Below are 17,386 nucleotides of genomic sequence, written 5' to 3'. Positions count from 1 at the left end.
ATTGCTTTCTACGTGGCGCAATATCATCACAGAGGTGGAATAACTGTGATGACGAGGGGCTAGGTACTAGCAAGAGAGTCCCGCGATCAAAGGATATATATTTCCTGAGTAGTCACACGAAGTATCTCCTGTCACCTCGCACAGCATCCATATATCTAGATACTATATACAATCCTAGTATTGAAGTAACCAAACCCATAAGCGAGTTCGAAATCTCACCCTATCCAATTCATTTGCTCTAGTATTAAGAGCTAGCTGACATGCTACACAATCTCAATGGTTTTGCTAATTGGCCAGTCATCTCTAGTTTGAAGCACTGCTCGCTGAACGCGGAGGAGTCCAGTCATCAACCCCGGATAGACGTATATCTAGACTTCAGATGAATTGATAATGCCTGGACGCCCACAATTTCTGTAGTTTTAGGCTATCGAAATATACTGTCGTGATGAAAGGATGTCCAATCACTGGGTTGTCTGCGCAGTGAGTTGTTATGATGTCTCCCTGGCAACGCGGTCGCCACGTGACCTGGAGCGGTTCCCAGCCACCCGCGATGTTTGTCTCGACGCTGGACGAGGAACCAGAAACAGAGAAACAGAAACAGAACAACAGCAACCGACACGAGCGACAACACAACGACCCGACGACATTGCCCCCCCTTCCCCCGCCATTGGGGCATCGGAAAATTTTTGGGGGACCTGTTAGGACAGACGTACAGGTGGACACGTCTATGTTGGATTTATTGATTGTTTGATCGCTTGGGAGAATTGTTAGCATGGCCTCGCCGAATTCCCTCTCCTCCGCATACACTAGTGGCCTGCATCGACAACCATCATCTCGGCAGATGTCTCGGACCATGGCCACCCGCTCGAATTCAAGACGCGCTTCACCGGTGCTTGACTACCAGCCAGCGTCGCGCCATGAGGGTGTATCACTTTCCCGTCAGTACTCAGCCGGCGACAGCTCCGATGATGAGGTCCCAGAGCCTAAGTTCAGTGCTTCCGTCAAGGCCCTTCTCGACGAGGATGGATTGGGTTCTTCCCCTCAGCTCAAATCCGGTAACCACGAGCGCCCCTCATCAATTGAACGCGCAGGCTCAGCGGCGACGAGCCGAATGAGGCATTCCCGGACCGCATCGCCGCCTGATCGATCGACTGGAAGTCCTGCTCCTCGGGTGGTGCGCATAGCCCCGATACTCGTCAACAACAATAGAGCGATGCGAGAAGGGTCACCCTTGGCACACAGTGAGAGCGCGGAATACGACGCGAAATACAACTCGAATGACTTGATCACTCCGGCTCCGCGGCCGCGGACTGTTCGCATTACCGGATCACGGAGTCACACACGATCACCAACCTCTGTGTCGCCTTCGCAAAAACGCTCTGCTGATCGTAACTCGGTGAACGAACATGGAAGCGCGGACCGCTCAGAGGATCGGGGGAGAATGAGCTATGAGGATGAATATGCCTCCCGGTATGGGGCTGCATCTGTGCTGCGATCTCGACATGGGGAGGAGATTGGCATGCAGAGCTCTCTGCGCGTGAAGAGAGTCGGAAGGCTGACAGGGACTTTCCTTAACGGACCTGCGCGACGGGGGGTACTGCGACGGCAGAGTGAGGAAAGCAGTGATCCTCAGAACTACTCCGCAGAGAGAGTCAGAGAATCTAGCCTCGAGGCTAATGACGATAACGTTGAACAACACTACAGAACGGCAGGAAAGAGGGCATCATCATCGCCCAAGGTATCATGGGCAGATCCTAGCCCCCCGCACGAGTCTGACCAACCTCGCTCGTTTGATCCAGCTAGTGCTTCATCTGGCGCAGGTCCATTTTCTAGGTCATCTTCGCCAAAGTCATATGGATCCCACTCGAAAACAACACCAAGCTCGGCCTCAGAGGTATCCTCCAAGCCTTCGAGCTCACGAGAGCAACCCGTATTCAAAGTCCCCTCACTGCCTTCCCTCCCCGCAGTTCGGGACCAGGAGAACGAACCTCCACCAACCTTTAAGCGGACCAAGCCACAAGGCCTCAACTTATTGGACAAACCAGAGAAACTGTCTGTGGTTTACGGCGAAGACAAGAAAGACAACGTGGAGACTCCTGCGGGAAACTCTCCCCGGAAGATCTTGGCGACACGGAGTAGTAATACTCCTCACCGGCCAGCCCCTCCTCCACCAAAGATGTCTGTCCTTGAGACTGCAACGGCGACAGGAGGAGCCGCCACGGCGTCTTCGTCACGCAAGAAGCGGAGCCAAGTTTCGGTCAATCACAAGCCGTTCACGCGGCTGGACTGTATTGGCCGGGGTGGAAGCTCCCGAGTATACCGGGTGATGGCCGAGAATTACAAGATCTTTGCTCTAAAAAGAGTAAATTTAGAAGACGTCGACCCCGTAACTCTCACTGGCTACAAGGGGGAGATTGACTTGCTAAAGAAATTAGAAAACATTGATCGGGTTGTGCGTCTCTTTGACTGGGAATTGAACTCTGACAAACACACCTTAAGCGTTCTGATGGAGATCGGAGAGTCCGATCTGGAGAAGATCTTGACCTACCGCTTGAATGCCGAGGATGCCATATTCGACATCAATTTCACCCGCTACTATTGGAAGGAGATGCTTGAATGCGTCCAGGCGGTTCATAATTGCAATATTGTGCACTCGGACCTGAAGCCAGCCAACTTCCTTCTCGTCCAAGGTCGACTGAAGCTGATCGATTTTGGTATCGCTAACGCTATTCAAGACAATACGGTCAACGTACACCGGGAACAGCAAGTTGGAACGCCGAATTACATGTCACCAGAAGCTTTGGTTGATTCCAATGCATCACTTGGATTACCAGCCAGCGTTGGGAAGGTGATGAAGCTCGGCAAACCCAGTGATGTCTGGAGTTTAGGATGCATCCTATACAAGATGGTCTACGGCCAACCGCCTTTTGCCAAAATCGCCAAGTACTATGAGCGTATCATGGCGATCCCCAACCCCAAAGTCCAGATTGACTTCCCACCTTTTGGTATCGGAGGAGCCGCACTCCCTCCAGGGCTCATTCGGACTCTGAAGCGTTGCCTCCAACGCGACCAAACCCTGCGACCGACCGTCGAGGAACTCCTCAGCCAGAGAGACCAATTCTTGTACCCCGACGCACAGCTCGAAGGAGCTGTACCCATCACCCAGGAGATGCTGAGCCGGATCCTGGTGAACGTGGTTAACCACTGCCGGACCCGGGGAATCCCCAAAGACGAAGAAATAGCCGCCTGGCCCGCCGGCTTCTACGCAAAAATTAAGGCGGCGCTCGAAGAAAACACCTGATGACACTTGCCTCGCCCACGATTTCCTTTGTCCTCGTTCTTGATATCCTGAATGATCCGATGACCCCGGCGTTCAAATCCAGCTGCTGCTGAATTTATTTCCTTTGTGACTTTTTTTTTTTTTTTTCTTCTTTTAAATTCTTGTACATATCCTTTCTTGGACCTCCTTCTTACCTTCCCCTTTTTGCGACCTCAAAGGGTTGGTTTTTTTTTTTTGTAATGCGCTTCAGCCTTGCATGGATGTGCTGCCAATTGTTGCATTGGATGCTATTGAACTCAGCGGGTATCTTTTGGAGTTTCAGTATACTGGAGATATATCTAATCATGACCTTGTCCGATTTCGATATCGGTATCAGTAACCGTTTCTTCTGGACTGAACTGTCTGCTGTTTTGGATAGTCAATTCTTGCCACTTGGGAGGATGCGTCGATTGCGTGCGTGCCAGATCGAAGCACTTCGTTTACACGATGCCTGGGCGCCGTGCATGGGAGACCCTATACGGTTGTAGTTGATCAATGGCTCCCAGAATAATCATGAGATGTATCTATTCTACGGTATGGAGTTTGCAAATCCTAACAATAAAAGTATACTTTTCATAGTTGGAACCACTATGCGCGCCTTGAACGCCTCCCACGAAATATAGACTGCTGAATGAGGAAAAGAACAAAGCCAGCTTGGCGAAAATTCTGCAACGGAACTGGTATCAGAGAAGCGGGTGGATTTTCCAAAGAATAAAAACTTGACCGCCGAGTGTTGAGATTAGACCAGGAGGACACTGGTTGTGCATATTAGTATTTAATCTCCAAAGAAGAAAGCCAAGGGGAAGAGTTGGTGGTACGTACGCGTTGACCGTCCCGTCGTTCTCGGGTGTGTTCGTGATCTGAGCGTATTTACCCCATACGACCTTTCCGCTGGTCGTGACGATACCCAGCTCGGACACGTTGACTTCAATGATTGTTCCCTTGGTCAGGACACCGAGCTGAGTGTAGAGCGGGTTCTGGGGGTTCTTCTTGACACCCAGGATGGGAAGTTGCACGGTGACGCCGAGTTCAGGGCTGGAGGGAAACGGTTAGCTGAAAGCAAAGACCCGCAGATGGGAAAGCCAGAACGTACTGTGTGACGTTCGCCTTCTTGTAACGCAGACCCATAGGACGGATGAAGCGCTCGTACTTGACAGGTCGACGGGTGAAATCGCTGCCCACGAAAGTAGGCTTGGTGATCATCCGCTTCCACGACTTCTTGTGCGTCTTCTTGCCCGTGTCGACGACCTTGAACATCTCCTCCTCACTGATACCCTTCACCTTGGGCAGGGGCACAGCGAACTTAGCCGCCTTCTCAGCCCGCTTATCCTTGATGGCGCTGGACAGGGCTTTGGCGTTGGTCGCCTGCGAACGGTCGAGCAGGTACTGGGGCAGCGGGGTCTTGGAGGGCTCGTCGGGCGCAGAGGACTTGACGTTCTTCTCCTCCTGGGCCTTGATGCGCTTGCGCATCTGGATCTTCTCCTTATGCCGCTTCTGCTGGTACAGCTTGGCCCGCAGGCCGCGCAGGTTCTGGGCATCCTGCGACTGCTTGTGTCCCTCACGGGCCTGGCGCTTGCGGACGCGCTCGTCATGGTCGAGACGCTTACCGTGCTGCTTTTGCCAGCGCTCGATATACCTGTTTTCCTGTGTCTTAGTATTCTGCGATTACATAAACAAGGGGGGGTTTTCAGAGGTCGGGACGAACTCGTTCTGAGGCTGTAGGTTGGAAGAGAAGTTAGTTATCGATGCACTGAATTTTCAATTGTGGGAGTCTCATATGTGATTGTCGTGGGGGCATCCAATACGAGATTTTCCCGCTGCAAATGGAAGAGTACGTACCATGATGAAGGTGCAACAGGACGGAGACTACTTGACAATGATGTTGATGGTCTCTTCCACACTGAGACTGAGGCAAAAAAGTTGTGTTGCGGGCGATCAAAACGGTCGATATCGATAAGTCACGTGATGGCTTATCGATGAAATTTGCGAATCCGCTGGACGACCTGAACAGAAGAGAGGCGAGCTGGGAATAGGAAGAAAGACACTAGAAGTCTCAATTCTAGCCTGCTCCAAGACTTTTGGATCCCAATGTATCCGAAATCACTGCAATCTGCCTTTTGCATTGCTGTCGCACAAGTATATCACGTGACCATACGGAGCACGAGGCGGCCACATCCGCCATTCGCTGGAATTTCTCAACTCCAAACTTCCCAAAGCCGAACAGGGTCTCCAACAATCAGACCATTTCCCGTCCATTGCGCCGTCCTCTTTGCCGCTACAGGCCGAAGAAGCAAGGAGTGAATCCCAACACACTTGCACTCCGGGGGTGAACCAGATCAGAAAAGAAAGCAGCACCCACCATGTTCTCCCGAACCGCGCTCGCCAGAGCCTTCGCTCTGCCCTCGGAGCAGCCGTTCCTCAGCACCACGTTCCGCGCGTGCCTCCACCAAGCAACAACCACAGCCTCCAGCACATCGACAGTGTCGCCAGACAGCCCGCTCAGCGCCAAGCCGCGAGCCCAGTCCTCGACGCCTACACGACAATCCCCGCCAGCCCGGAAACAGCCCGCGGCGCCGCGGTTCGCCGCCCCGGTCAAGGTGACCAAGTCGCTCCTCGAGATGCTGCCGCACCTCACCTCGCAGAAACCGCACTATATCACCGCGCACCTCCACGCGCGGCCCTTCCTCGTCACCGCGGGCGACCACATCCGTCTGCCCTTCCTCATGCCGAATGTGAAGCCTGGGGATATCCTGCGGTTTAACCGGGCGTCGGTGCTGGGTTCGCGTGACTTCACGCTTAAGGGGGCGCCGTATATTGATGAGAGGCTGTTTGAGTGCCGGGTGCGGGTGATGGGGGTCGATGCGGAGCCGCTGCGTATCAAGGAGAAGACGAAGCGGAGGAACCGGCATGTGCAGAAGGTCAAGAGCAAGCACAAGTATACTCTTTTGCGGGTGATGGATGTCAAGGTTAAGACGGCGGAGGAGCTACTGCAGGAGGGTGCGGTGGTTGTCGAGGGTGATGCTGAGCATCAAGTGGAGGTGAAGGCTTAGGTTGGCTTCCTTTCTTTTGTATGGTGAGCAAGTCTTGTTGAATACGGGACATGTCGCTGGAGAAAATGATGGGGGGGGATATGATTCCACTGGTTTCAGGGATACTGGGAGTGTTAAATGGGTACGCTCGGTTTTGCATTGTGATTTTGTGCTATATCCGCTGATTGGGCATGTTGTGTGTACAGATAGATTTGACGGCACATGGATTCGTGCATTGTATTCTATATCGCAATTGGAACGTAAATTGATAATTGTATTTTCTTCGCAAAATGCCATTATTGGCATTGTTGTATGAATATGGAGCGCGATCAACCACCCTAACATCTATGTCACAGACAGGATGTCGTCCGCAATCTTTTCTGCCAGAGCATAGACCGTCGCCTGCGGATGTCCCGGCGTCAGAAAAGGAAAGCTACCGGCGTCGACTACACGCAGGTTGCGTACGCCATATACACGAGCGGTACTATCCAGCACAGCCATAGGATCATCCCTGCGTCCCATCTTGCAGCTCCCGGATACGTGGAATACTGGACCCACAGTTCGCCTGAGGTGTTCACGAATTTGCGCATCTGTCTGCACTTGTTTCCCAGGATAGAACTCTTCCGGATCCGCAACACCCATCTTAACAAATTCATCCCAGACCTCACGCTGACGCTTGAAGGCCTGAATGGCCACCTCCATATCCGTGGAATCAACCAGCCACTGCGGGTCTATGACGGGCGGAGTGTTCATGCTTGCGTCTGCCAGCGTGACAGTGCCTCGAGAAAAGGGTGCAACGATCGCAGTGTTGAGGGTGGCGTAGTTGTGTCCGTCGAGCGGATCGCCTGTGATCAGGTTGGCGCCATCTCCGAAGTACGCGTTGACAGTTAGCCATTCCACCTCTGGCCAGTCGCTCGGGACATCGGATAGGGCCTGGAGAGCATCGTTGGAGAGCTGGGAGCGGTATGGCTCCGGTAGTTTCTCCCAGCCGTAATATCCTGCGCCGAAGATGGACAGCGGGCCCGTGGCATTCTGGAGATACAAGTCTACGGCCATGGCGGCCAAGGTCTGATTATTGGCCACCGCAGATGCCGTCGGGACGTTCACACGATGAGACGTGCCAAAGTAGCTGTGGTCCTGCAAGTTCTGACCAACGCCGGGGAGGTCGTTGATGCAATCGATGCCGAATTTGGCGAGTTCCTTGCATGCCCCGATGCCAGAGACCATAAGTAGCTGGGGTGACTGCAGGGCCCCTGCAGACAATATGATCTCCTTCCGAGCGTTGAGGGTGAAGTTGACTGCATTCGTGCCGAACGACCCTGCCGTTGATACCTGGACTCCAGTAGCGGTCTTGTCGGAGTCAAATAGGATTCTCTGTGCCATGGCATTGATGTATACCGTCGGCGCAACGCCGTTTTTGAACGCCTCCTGGAGAAAACTTGACTCGGACGAGGAACGGTGGGCATTCATTGGCTTGATGGTAGAGGTTGCCCATGCGGCACCGAGAAGCTTGCCGCTATTCAGACCATCGATCTGTTCCATGCCCACGGCAGAGAAAACCCCTGGAGCCCACGTACCGAAACTATCGACGGCATTACTGAAGGAAACCTCTAAAGGGCCTCCAGACGGGTCAAACGCATTTGCGGCCTCTGTGTTGGTCGTGTTGACGTATAGACCTGGGTCCGGGGGTGTGTAATGGCACGATTTCTGAAAGTACGGAAGCATCCTGTTGAACGTATAGCTCTCGTCTCCCACCTCATCCGCCCATCTCTGCAGACTACCTGCCGTGGGCCGATGATAGACCATGAAGTTTCTGGCAGAGCTGCCTCCAAGCGTCTTTCCACGAGGGTAGTGCATGACCCGACCACCTGGCCCCGGTTGGGGGGTTGTAACAAAGCCCCAATCTACCAGCGGTTGATAGTCATTCGGATCAGTTCCAGCGTAGAAGGGTGCGTATCCAGGAACCACTGATTTGTTCCCATTGTCGATTTCATAGAAGCCGCCAGCTTCTACCACTGCGACGCTCAGAGATCCGTTTTGAGCCAGTCTGCTGGCGATGGTCAAGCCTGCGGTCCCGCCCCCAACGATGACATAGTCGTATGTTGCGTTAGCTCCTGGAGTGCCAAAAAAGGTCCCAAGAAGGGGTCCCTTTTGTCCATCATCGAGCAGGTTGAGAGATGGATTTGGATTCAAATTTGCGGCCCCTACGAGGCCGGAGAGAAGCAGGAAAGGAAATTGCATATTGTATGAGACGCAATCAAAGAACGACTGCTTTCCTTGACAACACTCAAATAAGTTTAAAGCTGATGTCCCTATGTATGCTGCCCCCAGTGAAGAATGCGAGCTAACCAACGTGTGCAAGTGGTGCTATGTTAGGAGTACATTATTGGCAACGAGGCATTTGCACAGATGCCACCAATGGGCTCTTGAATGCTGATATGTGACACCAAAATGCCAAATCATGATGGCAATAGTGCCATAGAGAGAATTCGAGGTGTCAACGCGACACATTGCTTCAGATAGAAGGCGTCTGGCAGGAATGAGGGGTCACTCGGGAAAGCGCTGGGCTGCATGTTGAATACAATGTCACGTCGGAATGTTAGAGAGGTGCAGTATTTATTGACCGACCATGTAGGTGGATTATTTCTCAAGGGCTTAATTGATCAGGAACCGAGAATGGGCAGATGATGTTGGTAGTAGGAGACATGCCTGATATCAAGCCCTGTAAGGGACTCAACCACGGACTTTCTGAGTCCCTCTTCGTCTTTGTTTCTAGAGTTTGAGGTAATGCTCAAATTGATGATAAAAGTTAGGGACACGTCTATGTCCTAAGGAGACGATTGTTGTTGAGTAAACCCAGCATTATGTGCGTAATAAGCCATGCGTGCTTCATACCATCAAGATGTCTCAGATGCTGGCAGGGTCAAGGCGATTCATCACCTTCACTCCGGGTAAATCGTCTCCTCAGTTGATTTTTGTACTCTTCTTCTTCTCTCACCCTCCCCTGAATCAAGCCTTCAGCTGCTACGCACCGATATGGACTGACGGTTCGATCAAACACACGTTGTAGCTTCTAGATAACTAGTCAGTTTCATCGGCAACCTGGCAATGATCTGCTTGCAGATGAAAAGACACCAGTTCTTCGATATCAGTTTTGTGGGAGTGAAGATGCGACCAGGTCTCGCGCCGTTTCTGGGGATAGTCCTGTCGATGGAGGATGTTGTCATCGTCTGTCAAGGACTCAAGACATCGTCGAGAGAAAATAGTGAGGAGAGGGAGAGTTGTCATTCTGAGAATTCAAGGATGATCGATTCGCTTCCATCTCTTGTGGAAATTTGACGATGGACCTGTGCCATGAGTATGTTTTGATGATTTTCTTGAAACGCGAGCTCACATGATATGCTTGCTCATCTCCTGAAAATAGGCGTGTTCAGCGATGTTGGTTGCTGAGGCTGTTGAGCTACTTGAGCTACTTGAGATGAATGGCACTGTGTTATCCGTCTTCTGGAGTCTGTAGTTCTCCATCATATATTTGTCGCTCATGGGCGTCGGCAGTAAGAGAATAAATCCATCATCAATCATCGAAAATTATTTGACATTATTAGTGAAAACATAGATGCATGAAAAACATCGTTCAGTCCTCAATAACCTCAATTCCCAACTGTTTCCGGCATCTGTCCAAGCTCTGCTGCTGGATCTGCTCGTATAAACAGAACTCATCGGTGACCGGAGCACCCAACATGCGCTGGAATCCATCAAGGTCAGCATCAGCCTCCATGATGAGCTGTTTTGATAGGGTCGTGTTTCCCAGGTTCGAATTGAAGATGCCTCCGGCTGACAGAGGCAGAAAGTCTTCATAGGTAATGGGCTCATACTCGAGCACGTTTTCTTTCAAGAGCTGAGAGAGAGGTACACCGGTTCGCTCATGAAGACCTGTGGTCGAGCGTGGCGCCACTTGATAAGAAAAGTACGCCAATTTCCTATCTCTGAGCTGCTCCATACTGTCCGGAAACTCCCCGAAGTGCTTTGTCAGGATCTCCTCATACTGCACCGAGTCCGCAGACTGTGCAGTCGCTTCTCGGTTGACCCGTGCGAGGATCTGATCGTAAAGATGGCGACCTTTCCGCGTCAGGGCACATCCCCGCTGCTCGACCTCACCGAACCGGGCCGTGTGCGACCCCCTGACGTACTCGTTCCGAGCATCGCGAAAGTAGACCGTCTCCTCTAACGCCTTGAAACTGGTCTGCCGCAGGAGAATCGGATGGGCTCGGAGTGGGGGACCCTCGATGCGCTCCTTGGCCGGCATCCCATGCTCCTGCATCATCTTCTGGACGAGGTCAATATTAATCGTCCGCGGCGTGAGGTGGTTGATGTGACAGCTAGGGAAGGAGACAATATCCGCAATCAGTGGGTGCTCCGCCTTCAAGACCCGGTACTCTTCCAGCGTCACCGTCGCCTCGGAATGCCATCTAAACGTCTCGAGTCCCTCGGCAATGAACTCCACGCAGTCCTCTGAGCTGAGATGGCGGGAAGTTTCAGCCTGCGCGATCAGAGCCCTCAATCGATCTGTGAAGATGTCCCGCTGCCGGAGCGCTCGCTGCGCTAACTGTCGCGTCCGCTCCGTCAACAGCTCCATCCGCAAGACGGTCGTGAACACTCGGAACGGATGCTTTGCCAGGGCCTCGCGGCTCTTCGGCCGAAAGGCGGTAGCGTGCATGGGGAAGCCAGCCATGCTGAGATCGTAGTAGCCCACGGGGAACATGCCCATGACGGCGAACATGCGTCGAATGGTGGCTAGCTCCAGCTGGGTCCCGAGGCGAATGGCGCCATGCCGTTCCACGCGATTCCTTGCGGGCAGGACGTCGTCTGGGTTGATGGTGGCATCACCACCGATCTGTTGGCCGGCTTTGATGGCCTCTGCGTCGGCTCTCCAGACCAGATCGACCAGGTCACCGTACAACGGCACCTCAGTTTTGTACATTTCCGAGAGCGCATGGCAGAAGCGGGCTCTGAGGGCGTCTTGATCCCAGACCATTGTGACTGATTCGTAGACGATATACTTGCTCACACCCACCGACGTAGAGATCACTGCAACTCACTATATAGTGATCCCAGTACGATAGTTTAGTCAGAGATAAGGAGAGATAACCAAGGTCGGAGAAGGTCCACCATCCACACCAGATAACAAGAACGACACCCCATCTACGTATTTATATACACCCACACCCATCTACCTTCCGATAAGCTTCCCAAAGAGCCCAAAAAGCCTTGGTCTGACGCTTTCCATGCGGTGAATCACCATAGCCTGCGACGTTACCGTGCTTATCCGTCCTCGGATATCACCCGGACCCAATGGCTGGCTTCCACAGCAACGCCTATCCTCGGATTTAGGTAACAGAAAACGACACGCTGTAAGGAAGTAACCGGGAGTAGTAAAGCAGAGCAATGTGCAGCGAGTCAGTCACATGCCGTGGATCCTGGATGTTGGAGGGGGAAAACCCCGGGAAGATCTTCTGATTTCTAAGTAGTGGCCTTATCTTTGAGAAGTTAGGGTTCAACAAATCTCAACTGGAATGAAACTTGATTCTTCTGATAAACTACCCTTTTTTTTTGGCAGAAATGGCCTCATAGATATAGCCGAAACATCGAGATCCCAAGACTGCTCCCTGAGAGTATTCCTACTATTGTATCTCTGACTTGAGTATCATGCACGTTGTCCATAGTAGCCAAGGAAAGGGATAGAAGATGATACCTATCCTAAGGACGGCCATTAGCCATTCCCGAGTTAGGGCTTCGTGGAAGAATGGAAGAACCCCCTGTCGCCGCTAGGGTGGATTAATGAGTACATTGGACTTGCTCTACAACTAGATGAAAAAGGGTGTCAGAGACTCTCTCGTCAATCACCTACTTTAAACCGAGTGGCGCTGAGGTATCCCCGCCAGTCTAAGCCACTCTCCCATCTCAGCTCTCGATTCATTCACCCCCCCCGGTCTACAAAAGAAGCATGTTGTGGAGGAGATTGCGTCTGATTTGTGCTCGTTGACCTGAATATTATGTTGGCTTCAAGAAGCACTCTCGACTCTAGTACTCCGTACATTGCTGCCAGCTGCACAATACTGTGTATTTATTCCGAATTTCCGATAGAAGAGAAGATTGTCCAACTTGGTCCGGTGGGGGGGAAACCATCTGATTCGGATCTATCCAGACTAGTTAGTACTTAGTAGTTAGTAGTTAGTAGTAGTTGCTAGTTAACCTAAAGAACGGCCCGTCCGATGCCTTGCTTGAGTCTTCAGTCTTCAGTCTTCAGTCTTCAGTCTTCAGTAATTCAATTGGTGCCTTGAATCGATTGGTGGGGATGGAGTGGAGCCTGAGGCGCTCTCCCTCACCATGAGTCATCATGATTCATAACTCTCATGAGTCTTGACTCGTTGAATAATGAATGAATTGATTAAGTAATTAATTCATTAATTCATTAATTCATTCATTGCATGATATCAACAACTATAAAGAATTCAGGTGCCTCACAACTCCAACACCTTCAGGGAGGAGGAGATAGATAGATAGATAGATATTAAACTAACCAAAGCCATCCACCCCTTCAAAGGCACAGACAATTTCACCATCTACCATCTACCATCTACCATCTACCATCTACCATGCCAACCACAACAACAACCACAACAACAACAATGACCTCCCCCTCATCCTCCCCCATCGTCTTCTACGATATCGCCATGCGCCCCCCGATCGAGAAGACCTGTTGCTCACCCAACCCGTGGAAAACGCGACTGGCCCTCAAATTCAAAAACCGACCATACCACACCACCTGGGTCCCTTTACCCGAGGTCGCCAACGTCCGCCGCAGCCTCAACATCCCCGCCTGCCGCCAATTCGCCGACGGCACCGACTTCTTCACCCTCCCCATCATCTCCGACCAGGCCACCGACGCCCTCGTCGGCGACTCCTTCGACATCGCCGTCTACCTCCAACAGACCTACCCGGACGCAGGCGCCGGCGATCTCTTCCCCCCACAGCCCCACCCCCTCGACTTCACCCACAACCTCAGCCTGCTCATCCCGCTCTCCGACCCGCGCCCCAGCCACGCCGCCTTCCCCGACTACGCCCGCTTCAACGCGCACGTCGACGCCGCCTTCACCGCCCACGTCCAGCTCACCGTGGCCCGCTTCCCCTTCGACCCCGCGACGGCCGCGGCCAGCAAGGCCGAGTTTGTGCGGCGCGCCGGCGCATCGCGCTGGGAGGACTTTGCGCTCGAGGGCGAGGCGCGGGACTCCGTCAAGGCCTCGTTCCGGGAGGCGCTGGGCGGGTTGGCGGCCTTGTTTCGGAGGGATCCCGCCGGCCCGTTTCTGTTGGGCGCGAGGGCGAGTTATGCGGATTTGATTGTCGGCGCCTGGTTGCGCATGATGCGTGCCACTCTGCCGGAGGGGGAGTGGGCGGAGCTGACGGGTTGGCATGATGGGGTTTTTGGGCGGTTGCATGAGGCGTTGGAGGTGTATGCCGAGGTGAAGTAGATGATGTTGAGAGAAATGTAGCGTTATGTGTTATGATATCTTTTTTTTTTTTATTCTTCTTTTTGGATTTGATTCGGGGTGTATTTTTTGGGAGGAAAGGGGGAAACATAGGGCTATTATCCGAATTGAAGAAAGTTATACATACCCAATAGTTTACAAATGGCACTCCCAAGGAATGGAATCGAACAAATATATATAAAACATAGCCAACGTCTTTCACAAGCCCCATATCGATCCCAAAGCAGATCTCCAGCACACAGCAGATGACAAGTAACTATACCATTAATTCGTGATCTATGCAAATCGCCGCCGCCCCGGGTCTATCTCCGTCCGTCATAAGCTAGCATACAGGAAACACACAAATCGGTCCGGTGCCCAGCGCGGGGGAGAAGGGGTGATCATTCATTGAATTCGTCCATCCAGTGAATCATTCGTTATAAAAAAACACACACAAAAAAAAAGAAATATCCAATTCGCCTGTCCATATGAACCGGGGACAAGTGCAAGTTCCAGCCGTCGGAACTCCCCCCAGAAACAGAAACAAGATAGGAACAAAAAGGGGACAGTGGAGTCGTAAAGCGTCATATAGGAAGTGGTAGAGGTAAGGCAAAGTATATGTGCATCGAAGTAGGAAGAGAGGTTAGAGAGGCGTCATATCATCCTGGATACTCTCGTCGCTGATCGAGGTGGCCGGTGAGGCCAGCCCGGAAATGACCGACGAGGTACCGCCGCGACCGCTGTCCGGCGCGGCCTCCATCTCCAACATGGACTCGTCAAGCTGCGTCGCGGACAGACGCGCCGTGTTGATGATGGGCTTGGCGGCGCTGGTCATCAACTCGTCGATGGCCGGTTTGGCGGGCACATGGCGGTCGAGATTGGTGGCGTTGTCCAGGCTCTCCAGCGCGAAGTCGAGGAACTCGGCGTCCTTGCGGCTGACCCCCAGCGTCCAGCGATACTCGCAGAGCCGGAGGCGGTAGAACTCGGCCTCCTCCTTGGTCGGCGCCGTAATGCGCAGGAGGATGCCGAAGGAGCCGATCAGGGAGAAGTTGGTGCGGGATGCGGCAGGCCAGAAGGAGCGGAGGTGGGACTGGCGCAGCCGGTTGATGAAGTCCATGGCGGAGATGAGCCGCGTCTTGGCGGCCGAGCGGCAGATGTGCGAGAGGTAGGCGTCGGCCGTGTTCGACGTGAGGGACCGGATGATGCAGCGGTGCAAGGTGATCTCGGTGGCGAAGTAAGACAGATGCAGCGGCCCGTTGCGCGCCGTGTCTTCGGCAACAGTGTCGAAGAGGTCGATGCTCGAGTCCATCTTCAGAGTCGGAGGCAGCGATGCGAACCATTCCTTCAGCCGGATCTGGGCCGGTTTGGCCCGCTCGAGAATCATTCGCGTCCGGTTGCCGCCAGCCGCTTTGAACTCCTCGATGGCTTGGAGCGTGTAGAAGCGGTCCAAGATGTCCGACAGAATCGTCGTCAATGCCACCATGTGGCAGAAGTAGAGCGGGCCATGCCCGACGGGCGAGTCCTCCTGCTGCGAGTCGGAGGTAGTATCCGTGTGGAAGGCGTCGGTGAAATCCTGTTCCACCAAGTCTTTGACCGTCCAGTTAAAGGCAAAGATGTGTGAGGGGCGGCCATGGACAAGCGCGGACCACTTGTCCTGCATGTAGAGCGCCCATGCCAGACGTTTCCGGAGTCCCTTCTCCCAGGTCTCCATATTCCAGTCGCTGCAGTCCTGGTGGAGTCCCAGCTCGAACCCCGCGGTGACCAGCTGGGCGTTCAAGGCGGCTGTCGCCAGCGTAGACTTTTCCATCAGAAGCAGGCCGGCTTGGATGGTCGAGATCGTCGCATAGGGCAGAGACTCGAGCAGGAGTTTGAGCGCGGTGCTCTCGAGCCGGCCGACATCCGGGCGTCGGACCGACTGTGAGGCAGGGCCGACGTCCACAAACTTTAAGGCCAACACATACACGGCGGACAACAGGAGCGGGGACAGGCCCTGTCGGGTCCGGTACGATTGGCGGAAGGCATCTTCCATCAGGATGGGAAACACGGGGTGGATGCTTTCAAAGTACTTCTCCACCAAGGTGGAGCCATAGGGAGCAACCAGGCTCTCGATGGCATCGAGGGAAGTGAATGATGGGGCGTCCGCTTGGGACGAAGGGTCGACGACGCGCATGAAGGTGCCGTCGTCACCGATTTTCCGGACGCGGGTGGATGCTACGATGCCTTCGTCGTTCTGGTCCAGCGGAAGATGTTCGAGTAGAGCCGGCTCTAATTCAGTGGTCATGCCAATATACTGGGCCGACTGGGACCAGTACCCGGATGGGATCAATTGGTTGTGACCATTTACTGGCGAGCGGGCGACATCTGTTTTGGAGACAGGCGAAAGGGCTGCTTCTTGTTGTGACAGGGTTGGTAGTTGCTGGTGATGTTGATGTTGAGGTTGAGGTTGATGTAGTTGTAGTTGTAGTTGTTGTGGTTGGTGTTGTTCTTGTTGTTGTCTGCCAAGGAGAAAAAGAAGAAGAGTAGAAATTAGTGGTTATCTTTCAAACAGGCACGGAACACACATCGAAATATGACGTCCGAAATCGGCATCAAGGAAAGAGAGGGAGAGGAAGCGTCCCCACGAGGGAGGACGTATAGGGGATTCAAGATCACAGCCATTCATACCTCTTGGCGGATTCCACCTCCTCCGCAACGGGATCCTCTAGCTTCCTCTTTTTGGATTGCAGGTCCGCGGTGTTGGGTCGACTGAGAGTGAAGGTGCAGTCCTGGCGGTGGAAGTCGCACGAGTAGCATTTATTGACCATTTCGTTCATGGCACAGCGACTCCTTCTACGCAGACAGGCGTCACAACTTGATCCATCCCGACTAGGCGCTGGCAACCGGGATATTGATCCAATGGAGGCGGCAGAGGGGGAGATAGGCGTGGGAGTCGAGCTAGCCGACTGTTGGTGTTGCGAGCGTGGGCGAAGGAGAGAGTGGTGATCAGGAGAATGAGGCTGCTGGAAGGGGGTCGCGGATGAAGCCACAGGGCCAGCCGCCGCGGACGACTGGAGAGTGATAACAGCAGCCATTCACTGTGGAGTGATTTCCACACAAAGACACACGACTCAATGATTTGAGGGGGAGGGGGGGGGGGGGGGGGGTCACTGGTTTCTGTGCCTTCACCCACAAGGCTGGTATCCACGCCAAGGCCATCCTCAACAACCCTAGCACATACGAGATCATCAACCCTGCCGATTTCGGCATGACCAGATATGTTCACTTCGCCTCTCGTCTGACAGGCTGGAACGCTATCAAGTCTCGTGCTCAGCAGCTCAAGATTGAGATGACTGACAACCAGTATAAGGAGTGCACTGCCAAGATCAAGGCTCTTGCTGACATTCGGCCCATCGCCGTCGATGACGCAGACAGCATTATCCGTGCCTACTACCGCAATCTCAAGTCGGGTGAGAACAAGCCTCTCCTCGACCTCACGGCTGATGAGCTCGCTCAGTTTGCTGCCAAGGAGAAGG

At 53.3% G+C, this 17,386-nt stretch overlaps 8 protein-coding genes across 8 annotated transcripts in view, besides 9 other annotated features; 4 read left to right on the top strand and 4 right to left on the bottom strand.

The window, feature by feature from the left end:
• Positions 1 to 841: 841 nt before the first annotated feature.
• ACLA_036060 (serine/threonine/tyrosine protein kinase MPS1) lies at positions 842 to 3,301 on the top strand (the record flags this gene model as incomplete). Its single annotated transcript, XM_001270828.1, has 1 exon — positions 842 to 3,301. One exon carries the CDS (start codon positions 842 to 844, stop codon positions 3,299 to 3,301), a length of 2,460 nt encoding a protein of 819 aa, XP_001270829.1.
• A 757-nt stretch (positions 3,302 to 4,058) lies between these two features.
• Positions 4,059 to 5,096, bottom strand: ACLA_036050 (ribosome biogenesis protein NSA2; the record flags this gene model as incomplete). The annotated part of the gene is made up of 4 exons (XM_001270827.1): positions 4,059 to 4,074; positions 4,142 to 4,354; positions 4,413 to 4,955; positions 5,071 to 5,096. 4 exons carry the CDS (start codon positions 5,094 to 5,096, stop codon positions 4,059 to 4,061), a joined length of 798 nt encoding a protein of 265 aa, XP_001270828.1.
• A 583-nt stretch (positions 5,097 to 5,679) lies between these two features.
• Positions 5,680 to 6,369, top strand: ACLA_036040 (mitochondrial 54S ribosomal protein bL21m; the record flags this gene model as incomplete). Its single annotated transcript, XM_001270826.1, has 1 exon — positions 5,680 to 6,369. The coding sequence occupies one exon, from the start codon at positions 5,680 to 5,682 to the stop codon at positions 6,367 to 6,369; it is 690 nt and encodes a 229-aa protein (XP_001270827.1).
• Positions 6,370 to 6,693: 324 nt separating this feature from the next.
• On the bottom strand, positions 6,694 to 8,589 carry ACLA_036030 (GMC family oxidoreductase; the record flags this gene model as incomplete). The annotated part of the gene is made up of 1 exon (XM_001270825.1): positions 6,694 to 8,589. One exon carries the CDS (start codon positions 8,587 to 8,589, stop codon positions 6,694 to 6,696), a length of 1,896 nt encoding a protein of 631 aa, XP_001270826.1.
• Positions 8,590 to 9,982: 1,393 nt separating this feature from the next.
• Positions 9,983 to 11,383, bottom strand: ACLA_036020 (VOC family protein; the record flags this gene model as incomplete). Its single annotated transcript, XM_001270824.1, has 1 exon — positions 9,983 to 11,383. The coding sequence occupies one exon, from the start codon at positions 11,381 to 11,383 to the stop codon at positions 9,983 to 9,985; it is 1,401 nt and encodes a 466-aa protein (XP_001270825.1).
• Positions 11,384 to 12,556: 1,173 nt separating this feature from the next.
• Positions 12,557 to 12,587: a microsatellite.
• A 46-nt stretch (positions 12,588 to 12,633) lies between these two features.
• Positions 12,634 to 12,670: a microsatellite.
• A 133-nt stretch (positions 12,671 to 12,803) lies between these two features.
• Positions 12,804 to 12,834: a microsatellite.
• Positions 12,805 to 12,830: a microsatellite.
• A 64-nt stretch (positions 12,835 to 12,898) lies between the features above and the next one.
• Positions 12,899 to 12,919: a microsatellite.
• A 48-nt stretch (positions 12,920 to 12,967) lies between these two features.
• Positions 12,968 to 13,006: a microsatellite.
• Positions 13,007 to 13,008: 2 nt separating this feature from the next.
• Positions 13,009 to 13,038: a microsatellite.
• Positions 13,038 to 13,877, top strand: ACLA_036010 (uncharacterized protein; the record flags this gene model as incomplete). The annotated part of the gene is made up of 1 exon (XM_001270823.1): positions 13,038 to 13,877. One exon carries the CDS (start codon positions 13,038 to 13,040, stop codon positions 13,875 to 13,877), a length of 840 nt encoding a protein of 279 aa, XP_001270824.1.
• A 640-nt stretch (positions 13,878 to 14,517) lies between these two features.
• On the bottom strand, positions 14,518 to 16,678 carry ACLA_036000 (putative C6 transcription factor (OTam); the record flags this gene model as incomplete). The annotated part of the gene is made up of 2 exons (XM_001270822.1): positions 14,518 to 16,369; positions 16,539 to 16,678. 2 exons carry the CDS (start codon positions 16,676 to 16,678, stop codon positions 14,518 to 14,520), a joined length of 1,992 nt encoding a protein of 663 aa, XP_001270823.1.
• Positions 16,287 to 16,369: a microsatellite.
• Positions 16,679 to 16,993: 315 nt separating the features above from the next.
• Positions 16,994 to 17,017: a microsatellite.
• A 101-nt stretch (positions 17,018 to 17,118) lies between these two features.
• ACLA_035990 (uncharacterized protein) overlaps positions 17,119 to 17,386 on the top strand; it is a gene marked incomplete at both ends in the record, with an annotated part of 491 nt that continues 223 nt past the window's right edge. The window contains 2 exons of the mRNA XM_001270821.1: positions 17,119 to 17,320; positions 17,368 to 17,386. The exon at positions 17,368 to 17,386 is cut by the window's right edge and continues 223 nt beyond it. Of these exons, the coding sequence (XP_001270822.1) occupies positions 17,119 to 17,320; positions 17,368 to 17,386 (221 nt within the window). The remainder of the gene's footprint in view (positions 17,321 to 17,367) is intronic.

The sequence above is a fragment of the Aspergillus clavatus genome, genomic scaffold (assembly GCF_000002715.2).
Source record: "Aspergillus clavatus NRRL 1 1099423829802 genomic scaffold, whole genome shotgun sequence".
NCBI classification, from domain to species: domain Eukaryota; kingdom Fungi; phylum Ascomycota; class Eurotiomycetes; order Eurotiales; family Aspergillaceae; genus Aspergillus; species Aspergillus clavatus.
The sequence above is the reverse complement of the archived record's forward strand: the minus strand, read 5'-3'. Positions and strand labels throughout refer to the sequence as shown.